This window comes from Pseudophryne corroboree, chromosome 6 (assembly GCF_028390025.1).
Source record: "Pseudophryne corroboree isolate aPseCor3 chromosome 6, aPseCor3.hap2, whole genome shotgun sequence".
Lineage (NCBI taxonomy): Eukaryota > Metazoa > Chordata > Amphibia > Anura > Myobatrachidae > Pseudophryne > Pseudophryne corroboree.
Window position 1 is genome coordinate 746950601 of NC_086449.1, and position 14591 is coordinate 746965191.

General features: G+C 45.5%; 1 protein-coding gene across 7 annotated transcripts in view; it reads right to left on the bottom strand.

Moving 5' to 3' along the window:
* RNF213 (ring finger protein 213) overlaps window positions 1-14591 on the bottom strand; it is a 680515-nt gene that overhangs the window by 71414 nt on the left and 594510 nt on the right. For all 7 annotated transcript variants that reach the window (XM_063928518.1, XM_063928521.1, XM_063928520.1 and 4 more), the window contains 5 exons: window positions 6979-7177; window positions 5707-5888; window positions 5454-5576; window positions 2309-2404; window positions 1605-1847 (listed from right to left, as the gene is read on the bottom strand). In XM_063928518.1, the coding sequence (XP_063784588.1) occupies window positions 1605-1847; window positions 2309-2404; window positions 5454-5576; window positions 5707-5888; window positions 6979-7177 (843 nt within the window). The remainder of the gene's footprint in view (window positions 1-1604; window positions 1848-2308; window positions 2405-5453; window positions 5577-5706; window positions 5889-6978; window positions 7178-14591) is intronic.

Here is a 14591-nt window from a genome sequence, read left to right on the forward strand (position 1 = left end):
TGAGGAGGGGGGGGAGGGATGCTGACGGGCAGAGGAAGCAGGACTCCAGCCTGAGACAGTCAGCCATGCCAGGTCTCCACCAGCAGCAGATCCCAACAGGTTGGAGTGGAACAGCAGCAGCCAGCAGCAGTGACTCCGGTAAGACACATCTGTCTGTCACCACTGTTTTGTCCCTAATACCAATCTCTCCCGTGCCCTGTGTTCTGTCATGTCCCTGTCACCCCTGGCCTTGCCCTGCCACCCTTATCCTGGCCCTTTCACCCTTATCCTGGCCCTTTCACCCTTATCCTGGCCCTGTCACCCTTATCCTGGCCCTGTCACCCTTATGCTGGCCCTGTTACCCCTATCCTGGCTCTGTCACCCCTGTGCTTGCCCTGTCAACCCTATACTGGCCCCGTCACCCCTGTCCCTGTCCTGCCGCCCCTACCCTGGCCCTGTCACCCCTATCCTGTCCCTGTCATTTCTGTCCTGGCCCCTGTCCTGGCGCCGTCACCCCTGTCCTGGCACCGTCACCCCTGTTCTGACCCTGTCACCCCTGTCCTGGCCCCGTCAACCCTGTTCTGACCCTGTCACCCCTGTCCTGGCCCTGTTACTGCATACCCTCCAACTACCTTTTTGGCAGGTACAGTACCCGCAGCGCCTCCAGACCTCTCCCCAATGCACCACACCTCCGCACCTTCCCCTCCACCACATGCGGCACTCCACCCCTCCCCCACATGCTGTGCCTCCAGACCCCCTACACCACCCGCGGCTCCCACTCCTCCGCCCCTTCACCACCCAGAGCACCTCCAGGCCCCTTCCACCATTCACCCCCCTTATATGTCTCCCCCCACACCTGCCCCCCTCCACCCGCAGCATCTGCAGACACCCTCCTCCATCCGCGGTCCCCCCCTCACCCACCCCTCCCCCACCAATGGCACCCCCGCACCTGCCCCTCCACCACCTGCAGCACCTCCGGACCTCCTTCCCCATCCGCCGCACCACCCGTACCTGCCCCTACCCTACCCATGGTGCCTGCGGTCCCCTACCCCACCCCCGGCACTCCCGTCCCTTCCCATCCCACAGCACCTCCGGAACCCTTCACCCATCCACAACATCCCAACACCTGCCCCTCTCCCACCCGTGGCACCCCTGCCCCTCCCCCACCTGCAGTGCCTCCGGACCCCTCCCCCATCTGCATCCCCCACTCCTATGCCCCTCCCCTACCCGCAGCACCTCCCGAACCTCCCTTATCCGGGCCCCACCCCCACTTCTGCCCCCCCTCCACCCGCAGCATCTACAGACACCATCCGCAGTCCCCCCCGCACCCGCTACATTCTGTACATCGTGCCCTGCAGGTGCTGTTCACGCCGTCGCAAGGGGCTGCGCCTCCTTCACCATTGCACGCCCTTTCATTGTGCAATATTTAACCACTAACAAAGGAATGCAGGTAATACTCCATATAATACAAATATTAAACCCCAGAAAGGCATGCAAGGGTTAAGGGGGCGTAGCCCCTTGCGACGGTGTAAAGAGCGCCCGTAGGGCGCGATGAAGCACCTAGTATATATATATATACACATACAGTCTATCTATCGCACAAGACATTGTATTGAGTATTTTACCTGCATTCTAGCTGCAGAAAAGGACAGGTTTTTCAGTGGTGCTAGGAGGTGACTATTCCCTGTAAGAAGCACAGCAGCCATGTGTGTGGCCAGTCCGAAAACAGAGGCATGAGAACTTGTCATGCCCGGGTAACAGCGGAGGAATGGTCGGCTGTTGTTAAGCAATGACTCCAAAAACTCATTAGTGGATTTTTCTTGAAGAACTTCAGCTCTTTTAACATAAGTCTTCACAGACTCCTGCTCCTGTTATGGAAAGCATTAATAAATATATTTGTTAGGAGGTAACTGAAAATATCATAGCATCACACAGTAGCAGGGAAGCATCACACAGTAGCAACGTAGCATCACACATTAGCAGGGAAGCATCACGTAACAGCAGGGAAGCATTACACATTAGCAGGGAAGCATCACGTAACAGCAGGGAAGCATCACGTAACAGCAGGGAAGCATTGCACATTAGCAAGGAAGCATCGCACAGTAGCAGGGAAGCATCGCATAGTAGCAGGGAAGCATCGCACAGTAGCACAGTACCAGGGAAGCATTGCACATTAGCAGGGCAGCATCGCACAGTAGCAGGGCAGCATCGCACAGTAGCAGGGCAGCATCGCACAGTAGCATGGAAGCATCGCACATTAGCAGGGAAGCATCGCACAGTAGAAAGGGGACACATTTAGGTCAGTTGAACACAATAATGAAACACTTACCGGCACTGCTCTTTGATTTGTATAGCACATTGTAATTTCCCGGAATACAGCGAGGAGCATATAGGCTGCCAGTTGAGGGTCAGGACTTTTACATTCCTTTGGAAGCAAGCATAAGATTTACCATTTCATGGCAGCACTATTGCACTATGGGCCTAATTCAGATCTGATCGCAGCAGCAAATTTGTTAGCTAATGGGCAAAACCATGTGCACTGCATGTGGGGCAGACGTAACATGTGCAGAGAGAGTTAGATTTGGGTGGGTTATTTTGTTTCTGTGCAGGGTAAATACTGGCTGCTTTATTTTTACACACACCCCACCCAAATCTAACTCTCTCTGCACACGTTATATCTACACATTAATCTGGTTACTGTGACACCAAGCACGACATGTCCATCTTGCTCTGTTCCAATAATACACATAGATGACGTTACTCCATTATATAATTTAAAACATTATGATGTCTGGCGCTTGATATGTTCAATTTATGTGCTGTATGAAGTATGTGTCGAATCTATCTTTGTGGAATGTCTGTGTAAATGCGTATGTTACCATATATTGCGGTGCGCGCTGCGCGTATTTGCAAGCATAGCGACTCATAATGTGTGGAGTCTGTATGTTCTCTCTATGCAATATTTTTGACTTCGACAAATTGCATAAGATTTTGTCCCGGTTATACCACCTCACATCACTAAATTGATTGCTACTGTTGAAAGGGAGGTCTTTGGCTGCAGTCATCAGTGCTTGTCGTACAGGGGTAAAGCCAATCTTTATCCCCTCCAGACATTAACCTTGCTCCTGACATGCAGAGATGACACCATGTTTTGCCAATATGTGTGGGGTCATAAGAAGTCCAGACTGGGGCCCATTAAGTAATAGATTCTAAATCCCATGGTGGCGTTAATGTTCTGAATATGATCATACAATATAACCATACAACAAGGCGGCACAGCTCTGGTAGCTCCGAGAGTAAATTAAAAAATACAGATATTTATGCTAAATTGCTAATAAATGTTCTTTAAAACTGGCCCTTCTGCCTGACTTGTGGCTGACTGCATTTATCCATGTCCACAATTGTGAGGTGAGAATCCCCTTCTGATCTCCATGTGGAGGGTACAGCACATGTTTAGAGGCTATTCGTATCCTCATTACCAGTACTAAAGTGGTCCTGGGGAGGAGGTGGAACGCATTATCCATGACACCTCCCCCTCCCCCCCCCCCCCCCCCCCCCCCCCGATTAGGTAGAACCAGGGCTGGTGCTATGGTGTTCAGCACCCTCCTGTAAATTATATATTTGTGCCTGCCTACCTCCCATACTTTTTAAAGGTACAATGGGGGTCATACATGTGCGGTTGTTTTTGCTATCACTGCTGCTAGCTTGCAAGCAGCAGTGATAGAGCTGTATGTAAATGCAGCTGTACCGAAAACTGGTACTTTACGATGATGGTCTTAGGTGCCACCACATCTGAATGACCCCCAATAAGCGCCAAAGATGTGCTGTGCAAAAAAGGGGTGTCGTTTCATAAGGAAGGGACATGGCCACACAACAGTACCCCAATTCAAATTACGCCACACAATAGCACAATGTTCTCATTATACCGCATGTAGTGCCCCTAATTCATATTCCACTACATAGTAGTGACCCTCACTCACATTATGACACATAGTAGGCCCCATATTCCCATTATACATTATACTACACAATAGTATCCCTTATACACTTTACGCCACACAGTAGTGCCCTTCATATGTAATGCCCCTTACACATAATGCCCACTGTAGTAGTGCGGCATATGGGGGTCATTCCGAGTTGTTCGCTCGCTAGCAGTTTTTAGCAGCCGAGCAAACGTATTGTCGCCGCCCACTGGGGAGTGTATTTTCGCTTTACAGAAGTGCAAACACCTGTGCAGCAGAGCACCTGCAAAAACATTTTGTGCAAAACAAGACCAGCCCTGGAATTACTCTTCGTGTGCATTGATTCTAATGTTGGTGGGATGGCTTTTTACGTCACACACCAGCCCAGCGTTCGCCCAGCCACGCCTGCGTTTTTCTAAGCACTCCCTGAAAACGGTCAGTTGACACCCAGAAACGCCCCTTTCCTGTCAATCTTCTTGCGGCCACCAGTGCGAATGAAAACATCGCTAGAACCTGTGCAAAACCACAAAGCTCTTTGTACCCGTACGTCGCGCGTGAGCATTGCGATGCATGCGCAGATTAGCCGTTTTTTACACTGATCACTATGCAGCGAACAACGGCAGCTAGCGATCAACTCGGAATGACCCCCACTATACATAATGCCACAGTAGTAGAAGCTGGTCCACTTACCCTCATTAATTGTCGAGGCTCTAAGTGGTGCCATCTGCTATTAAAATTGTCCAGAGGACAATATATGCCGAAATGTTTTTGCGATATTTATCACTTTGGCTACTTACTGTATGTTATTATTTTTTAATATATATATATATGAATGTAGGGAAGGTAGACAAGCGTAGCTGCATTTTGGGACAGCCCAAGCTGTGAAAGCAGTCTCTTGTAATCAGATGGGTTGTGGATTGACGATTAGGCAGGTGTGAGCACATCTAAGGCCTTTAGCTGGAGAGTACAAACAGTCTGGATGAGATGATTGTTACAGCCAAAGGAAGCTGCTGCCCTGTGGAGGCAGAACCCAGTCGGGGTTCTAGCAGTGGAACTGCAGAGAGCACTGTGTGCTGGGAAGCCACTGGGAAAGGAAGGAAGGGCATGAGACCAGTGTCTACACCTGTAGAAGATAAGAAAGACCACCAAACTCTGACACTACATTTGTGGAGCTGTGGCGGCGAGCCAAGCCAGGCTGAAGTCTATGAGTTACCTGCAAGGAAGCAGGCCAGACAGGGAGGATTTTGTAACATTATGAGATAGACTTTGTTTACAGACTAGCTGCACAAATATAGAGGGGTCAAGCAGTACGTCAGTGCCCTGAATAGTGAAGCAGTATTTCATTTATTTCACTGAAAAGCTGTGTGTGGCTCTGACTAAGCACCTAGACACTGCACCAAAACACCCCTCTACTGAGCTAATTTCCCCATATCGTCGGAAGCTTACAAAATGCTACTCATTGATTTGTTTAATGTGCAGGCAACAAGTCCTCCTGTAGGGAATACTGGATACCTCTATGGCTGTTGCAATCCGTTCTTCTTTACATTCAATCAGTGCTCTACCAAGAGCATCTCTCAGAGCTTTGTAGCTGTTGTCGCACACCAAAAACTGGTCAATTTGACTTGTCTGATTGTTCTATAACAAGAAATGCACAATCATGGGACTTTTGGACCAAATGCAAATATTAAAACATCAGAGAGTTAAACAAAATATAGGTTTTTAAATAATGTTAATTACATTCAAACTTTTTTTTTTTTTACATTACCTTCTTTTGTAACATGTTTTTAGGAAACATCCATCCTAACTGAGGATCTTTAAAATGCCTTTGAACAGTGTCAATGCCATCCAGATTTGCCAGTTTGCGAATTAAATAAACTCTGTACCAGTCATTGCCAGACTGGGAGCATAAATCCTTCACGTACTGCAAGTATTTTTCATTGATGGGTCCTGAAACACAATTGTGAGATGAGCTGAAAAATGAGTTTTCCCAAGACTAATAGTGTCAGCCTTCTCCTGATGCAAAGCAGCACCTCTCATAAACACATAAGCACCTCTGTAAACTGTACAACACACCATCACTGCAGTACCATCATCAAGGTATATTTATAAGGTGACATGAGTTCTGCAGCGACAAATAAGCAAAGCACAAAGGATCATAAGACAGATGGTGTACTTGTTACATAAGGAAATGCAGCAGGTTACTTAGACAAGCAATATACTCTGTGGCATATTGAACTACATAATGCACAGTGCACAAATGAGCTGTAAGCTGAAAATTTAGTGAATGTGAAATGAGTACTGAATCATCTCATAGATGGGGGGAAATAACTACACGTAGATGGTTTGTGCATAAAATTTGGCAAAACAGCATATTTTAGATCCCCCAAATATTATATTTCTGTTCAGAAAATGCTTCTTCATGCAGTCAACTGTTAATCAAATTAGGGATGGCCACTGACCCCCATTGGTTAGCATCCATCTATGGTTTGCCACCGATGATCAGTTTTTTTGTTTCCTATCAAATGTAGAGGTCCAATATAGTTCTCTTGTAATCAATGTAAGAGACTCGGTGATAGTTCCTCTCTACCCCGTCTCTCTACCCCAACTGCACAGCACCTAGATCTGCCTCCAACATGTGATCATCTCCCTTCCCTGACTGGCTTGTCACATGGACCTGCTTCCCTGTTGAGCCATTTAGTCCTGCCTATTCCTTGACTGGTCCATTGTGTACCACAGTAGAATTGCAGGGCATCTAAAGCCCATTCTTGGTTCAAATCATCAAGTTTTAGATTATTGGTTTCATGACATTAATGTAAAACACCAATGGAACCATCAATGAAGACAATCACTGGTGAACTCTTGGACAGCTAACCCTAACTCACAGTTTTGTACTGTATGTTGGTGGATGTTCCAGACAGAAGATCAAAGTTGCTGTCTCCTGACTCATATGCCTCCCATCTCAAATGATTGAAGTAGAGTATTATTAATGCAGATGTAAATATGTACAGTCTGATGTGTCCTGGTGTATCCCACTTACCTGATTTCACAGAGAGTATTTGTGCTGCGGTGTCCAGAGCTATCCTAACTCTGGCCACTTTTTGGAGAAACTGGACAGAATTTTCATTCTGTTTTTTGTCCTTTAAATATTTGTGCAGGAAGGATCCTTCACATTCAAGGTATTGTTCTTTACTAGAAGAAACACTGGAGACTTTTTGTGCCTTTTCGAACAGTGAGTCCTACAATAAAGTAGAAAACAGTAAAATAATATTCTAAAACTATCATTCTTCACACATACGTGAGGGTAATTTAGTATTATTGTTAAGAGGTGTAAATCCGTATGACAGCCACAAAAGCAAAACATCAATGAGCTTAGGATGTAGAGATGTGTCCTCATACACCTAGCCTCAATATACTGTACCATGCGAGACGCCTGGCACGAGTGAGACGAACCGAGCATCATTTTCGCATGAAAGTGCATCTTAGTCACAATACGATTAGACAAACCCGCTTCACTAGACAGCACTGATTCATTTGATAAAGGACACTTGTATATCTATGTGCGACTGAGTCTGCATCTACAAATGAAGCACAATGGAACTTGGGGTCTATTTACTAAGCCTTGGACGGAGATAAAGTCCAAACCGATCAGCTCCTAACTGCCATTTTTGAAACACAGCCTACAACATGGTAGTTCGGAGCTGATTGGCAGGTACTTTACATCCGTCCACTTTATCTCCATCCAACGCTCAGTAAATAGACCTCTTGGCATGAAAAAAAGCTGCAGCTGCTGCCAGTGGCGGATCTAGACTTAACTTTTAGGGGGGGGCGGTTTGAGAATGATTACTCCTCCCCCTAATCATAGCCCCTCCCACTTAGTAATGCCCTTCCCGTTCGCTTCTAAAATTTCCTATTGTTGCCATTACTAATAAAATGTTGCCAGTTAGTGGAGAGAACCCTGCGCACTGGTGATACAGACTGGCGAATCACCATTCCTTTCATCAGGGGTGGTAGAGGATAAGACAGTAGGGCAAGTTAAACATGCATGGGATAGACATAAGGATATTCTTACAAAGAAATAAGGATCGGATAAGGTTAGAGATAAAAATAATGTAAAAAAAAAAAAAAAAGGGGCAGACTAGATGGGCCAAGTGGTTCTTATCTGCCGACAAATTCTGTTTCTACAGCACACAGAATGAGCCGAAATTCACATTGTAGCACACTGTATGAGCTGAAATTCACATTGTAGCACACAGTATGATCCGAAATTCACATTATAGCACAGTGAATGAGCCGAAATTCACATTGTAGCAAACTGAATGAGCCGAAATTCACATTATAGCACACTGAATGAGCCGAAATTCACCTTGTAGCACACTGAATGAGCCGACAGTCACATTGTAGCACACTGAATGAGCCGAAATTCACATTATAGCACACTGAATGAGCCGAAATTCACATTATAGCACACTGTATGAGCCGAAATTCACATCATAGCACACTGAATGAGCCGAAATTCACCTTGTAGCACACTGAATGAGCCGAAATTCACATTATAGCACACTGAATGAGCCGAAATTCACATTACAGCACACTGTATGAGCCGAAATTCACATCATAGCACACTGAATGAGCCGAAATTCACATCGTAGCAAACTGAATGAGCCGAAATTCACATTATAGCACACTGAATGAGCCGAAATTCACCTTGTAGCACACTGAATGAGCCGACAGTCACATTGTAGCACACTGAATGAGCCGAAATTCACATTATAGCACACTGAATGAGCCAAAATTCACATTATAGCACACTGTATGAGCCGAAATTCACATTATAGCACGCAAGAATGAGCCGAAATTCACATTACAGCACGCAGAATGAGCCGAAATTCACATTGTAGCAAACTGAATGAGCCGAAATTCACATTATAGCACACTGAATGAGCCGAAATTCACCTTGTAGCACACTGAATGAGCCGACAGTCACATTGTAGCACACTGAATGAGCCGAAATTCACATTATAGCACACTGAATGAGCCGAAATTCACATTATAGCACACTGTATGAGCCGAAATTCACATTATAGCACGCAAGAATGAGCCGAAATTCACATTACAGCACGCAGAATGAGCCGAAATTCACATCATAGCACACTGAATGATCCTAAATGCACATCATAGCACGCAGAATGATCCGAAATGCACATTATAGCACGCAGAATGATCCTAAATGCACATTATAGCACACAGAATGATCCGAAATGCACATTATAGCACGCAGAATGATCCGAAATGCACATTATAGCACACTGAATGATCCTAAATGCACATCATAGCACGCAGAATGATCCGAAATGCACATTATAGCACGCAGAATGATCCTAAATGCACATTATAGCACACAGAATGATCCGAAATTCACATTATAGCACACTGAATGAGCCGAAATTCACATTATAGCACACTGTATGAGCCGAAATTCACATTATAGCACGCAAGAATGAGCCGAAAGTCACATTACAGCACGCAGAATGAGCCGAAATTCACATTACAGCACGCAGAATGAGCCGAAATTCACATCATAGCACACTGAATGATCCTAAATGCACATCATAGCACGCAGAATGATCCGAAATGCACATTATAGCACGCAGAATGATCCTAAATGCACATTATAGCACGCAGAATGATCCGAAATGCACATCATAGCACGCAGAATGATCCGAAATGCACATCATAGCACGCAGAATGATCCGAAATGCACATCATAGCACGCAGAATGATCCGAAATGCACATCATAGCACGCAGAATGATCCGAAATGCACATCATAGCACGCAGAATGATCCTAAATGCACATTATAGCACGCAGAATGATCCGAAATGCACATTATAGCACGCAGAATGATCCTAAATGCACATTATAGCACGCAGAATGATCCTAAATGCACATTATAGCACGCAGAATGATCCGAAATGCACATTATAGCACGCAGAATGATCCTAAATGCACATTATAGCACACAGAATGATCCGAAATGCACATTATAGCACGCAGAATGATCCGAAATGCACATTACAGCACGCAGAATGATCCTAAATGCACATTATAGCACGAAGAATGATCCTAAATGCACATCATAGCACGCAGAATGATCCTAAATGCACATCATAGCACACTGAATGATCCTAAATGCACATTATAGCACGCAGAATGATCCGAAATGCACATCATAGGCCCTCATTCCGAGTTGATCGCTCGCAAGCTGCTTTTAGCAGCATTGCACACGCTAAGCCCCCGCCCCCTGGGAGTGTATCTTAGCTTCTTAAAATTGCTAACGAAAGATTCTTAAAATTGCGATTACACACCTCTTAGCAGTTTCTGAGTAGCTCCAGACTTACTCGGCATCTGCGATCAGTTCAGTGCTTGTCGTTCCTGGTTTGACGTCACAAACACACCCAGCGTTCGCCCAGACACTCCCCCGTTTCTCCAGCCACTCCCGCATTTTTCCCAGAAACTGTAGCGTTTTTTTGCACACACCCATAAAACGGCCAGTTTCCGCCCAGTAACACCCACTTCCTGTCAATCACATTACGATCACCAGAACGATGAAAAAGCCGTGAGTAAAATTCCTAACTGCATAGCAAATTTACTTGGCGCAGTCGCACTGCGAACATTGCGCATGCGCGTTAGCGATTGATCGCTCCGTTGCGAAAAAAACAACAACGAGCGATCAACTCGGAATGACCCCCATAGCACGCAGAATGATCCGAAATTCACATCATAGCACACTGAATGATCCTAAATGCACATCATAGCACGCAGAATGATCCGAAATGCACATCATAGCACGCAGAATGATCCGAAATGCACATCATAGCACGCAGAATGATCCTAAATGCACATCATAGCACGCAGAATGATCCGAAATGCACATCATAGCACGCAGAATGATCCGAAATGCACATCATAGCACGCAAAATGATCCGAAATGCACATCATAGCACGCAGAATGATCCGAAATGCACATCATAGCACGCAGAATGATCCTAAATGCACATCATAGCACGCAGAATGATCCTAAATGCACATCATAGCACGCAGAATGATCCGAAATGCACATCATAGCACGCAGAATGATCCGAAATGCACATCATAGCACGCAGAATGATCCGAAATGCACATCATAGCACGCAGAATGATCCGAAATGCACATCATAGCACGCAGAATGATCCGAAATGCACATCATAGCACGCAGAATGATCCTAAATGCACATTATAGCACGCAGAATGATCCTAAATGCACATCATAGCACGCAGAATGATCCGAAATGCACATCATAGCACACTGAATGATCCTAAATGCACATTATAGCACGCAGAATGATCCTAAATGCACATTATAGCACACTGAATGATCCTAAATGCACATCATAGCACGCAGAATGATCCGAAATGCACATTATAGCACGCAGAATGATCCTAAATGCACATTATAGCACACAGAATGATCCGAAATTCACATTATAGCACACTGAATGAGCCGAAATTCACATTATAGCACACTGTATGAGCCGAAATTCACATTATAGCACGCAAAAATGAGCCGAAAGTCACATTACAGCACGCAGAATGAGCCGAAATTCACATTACAGCACGCAGAATGAGCCGAAATTCACATCATAGCACACTGAATGATCCTAAATGCACATCATAGCACGCAGAATGATCCGAAATGCACATTATAGCACGCAGAATGATCCTAAATGCACATTATAGCACGCAGAATGATCCGAAATGCACATCATAGCACGCAGAATGATCCGAAATGCACATCATAGCACGCAGAATGATCCGAAATGCACATCATAGCACGCAGAATGATCCTAAATGCACATCATAGCACGCAGAATGATCCGAAATGCACATCATAGCACACTGAATGATCCTAAATGCACATTATAGCACGCAGAATGATCCTAAATGCACATCATAGCACGCAGAATGATCCGAAATGCACATCATAGCACGCAGAATGATCCGAAATGCACATTATAGCACGCAGAATGATCCTAAATGCACATTATAGCACACAGAATGATCCGAAATGCACATTATAGCACGCAGAATGATCCGAAATGCACATTACAGCACGCAGAATGATCCTAAATGCACATTATAGCACGAAGAATGATCCTAAATGCACATCATAGCACGCAGAATGATCCTAAATGCACATCATAGCACACTGAATGATCCTAAATGCACATTATAGCACGCAGAATGATCCGAAATGCACATCATAGGCCCTCATTCCGAGTTGATCGCTCGCAAGCTGCTTTTAGCAGCATTGCACACGCTAAGCCCCCGCCCCCTGGGAGTGTATCTTAGCTTCTTAAAATTGCTAACGAAAGATTCTTAAAATTGCGATTACACACCTCTTAGCAGTTTCTGAGTAGCTCCAGACTTACTCGGCATCTGCGATCAGTTCAGTGCTTGTCGTTCCTGGTTTGACGTCACAAACACACCCAGCGTTCGCCCAGACACTCCCCCGTTTCTCCAGCCACTCCCGCATTTTTCCCAGAAACTGTAGCGTTTTTTTGCACACACCCATAAAACGGCCAGTTTCCGCCCAGTAACACCCACTTCCTGTCAATCACATTACGATCACCAGAACGATGAAAAAGCCGTGAGTAAAATTCCTAACTGCATAGCAAATTTACTTGGCGCAGTCGCACTGCGAACATTGCGCATGCGCGTTAGCGATTGATCGCTCCGTTGCGAAAAAAACAACAACGAGCGATCAACTCGGAATGACCCCCATAGCACGCAGAATGATCCGAAATTCACATCATAGCACACTGAATGATCCTAAATGCACATCATAGCACGCAGAATGATCCGAAATGCACATCATAGCACGCAGAATGATCCGAAATGCACATCATAGCACGCAGAATGATCCTAAATGCACATCATAGCACGCAGAATGATCCGAAATGCACATCATAGCACGCAGAATGATCCGAAATGCACATCATAGCACGCAAAATGATCCGAAATGCACATCATAGCACGCAGAATGATCCGAAATGCACATCATAGCACGCAGAATGATCCTAAATGCACATCATAGCACGCAGAATGATCCTAAATGCACATCATAGCACGCAGAATGATCCGAAATGCACATCATAGCACGCAGAATGATCCGAAATGCACATCATAGCACGCAGAATGATCCGAAATGCACATCATAGCACGCAGAATGATCCGAAATGCACATCATAGCACGCAGAATGATCCGAAATGCACATCATAGCACGCAGAATGATCCTAAATGCACATTATAGCACGCAGAATGATCCGAAATGCACATTATAGCACGCAGAATGATCCTAAATGCACATTATAGCACGCAGAATGATCCTAAATGCACATCATAGCACGCAGAATGATCCGAAATGCACATCATAGCACACTGAATGATCCTAAATGCACATTATAGCACGCAGAATGATCCTAAATGCACATCATAGCACGCAGAATGATCCGAAATGCACATCATAGCACACTGAATGATCCTAAATGCACATCATAGCACGCAGAATGATCCGAAATGCACATCATAGGCCCTCATTCCGAGTTGATCGTTCGCAAGCTGCTTTTAGCAGCATTGCACACGCTAAGCCCCCGCCCCCTGGGAGTGTATCTTAGCTTCTTAAAATTGCTAACGAAAGATTCTCAAAATTGCGATTACACACCTCTTAGCAGTTTCTGAGTAGCTCCAGACTTACTCGGCATCTGCGATCAGTTCAGTGCTTGTCGTTCCTGGTTTGACGTCACAAACACACCCAGCGTTCGCCCAGACACTCCCCCGTTTCTCCAGCCACTCCCGCATTTTTCCCAGAAACGGTAGCGTTTTTTTGCACACACCCATAAAACGGCCAGTTTCCGCCCAGTAACACCCACTTCCTGTCAATCACATTACGATCACCAGAACGATGAAAAAGCCGTGAGTAAAATTCCTAACTGCATAGCAAATTTACTTGGCGCAGTCGCACTGCGGACATTGCGCATGCGCGTTAGCGATTGATCGCTCCGTTGCGAAAAAAACAACAACGAGCGATCAACTCGGAATGACCCCCATAGCACGCAGAATGATCCGAAATTCACATCATAGCACACTGAATGATCCTAAATGCACATCATAGCACGCAGAATGATCCGAAATGCACATCATAGCACGCAGAATGATCCGAAATGCACATCATAGCACGCAGAATGATCCTAAATGCACATCATAGCACGCAGAATGATCCGAAATGCACATCATAGCACGCAGAATGATCCGAAATGCACATCATAGCACGCAGAATGATCCGAAATGCACATTATAGCACGCAGAATGATCAGAAATGCACATCATAGCACGCAGAATGATCCGAAATGCACATCATAGCACGCAGAATGATCCGAAATGCACATCATAGCACGCAGAATGATCCGAATTGCACATCATAGCACACTGAATGATCCTAAATGCACATCACAGCACGCAGAATGATCCGAAATGCACATCATAGCACGCAGAATGATCCGAAATGCACATCATAGCATGCAGAATGATCCTAAATGCACATTATAGCACA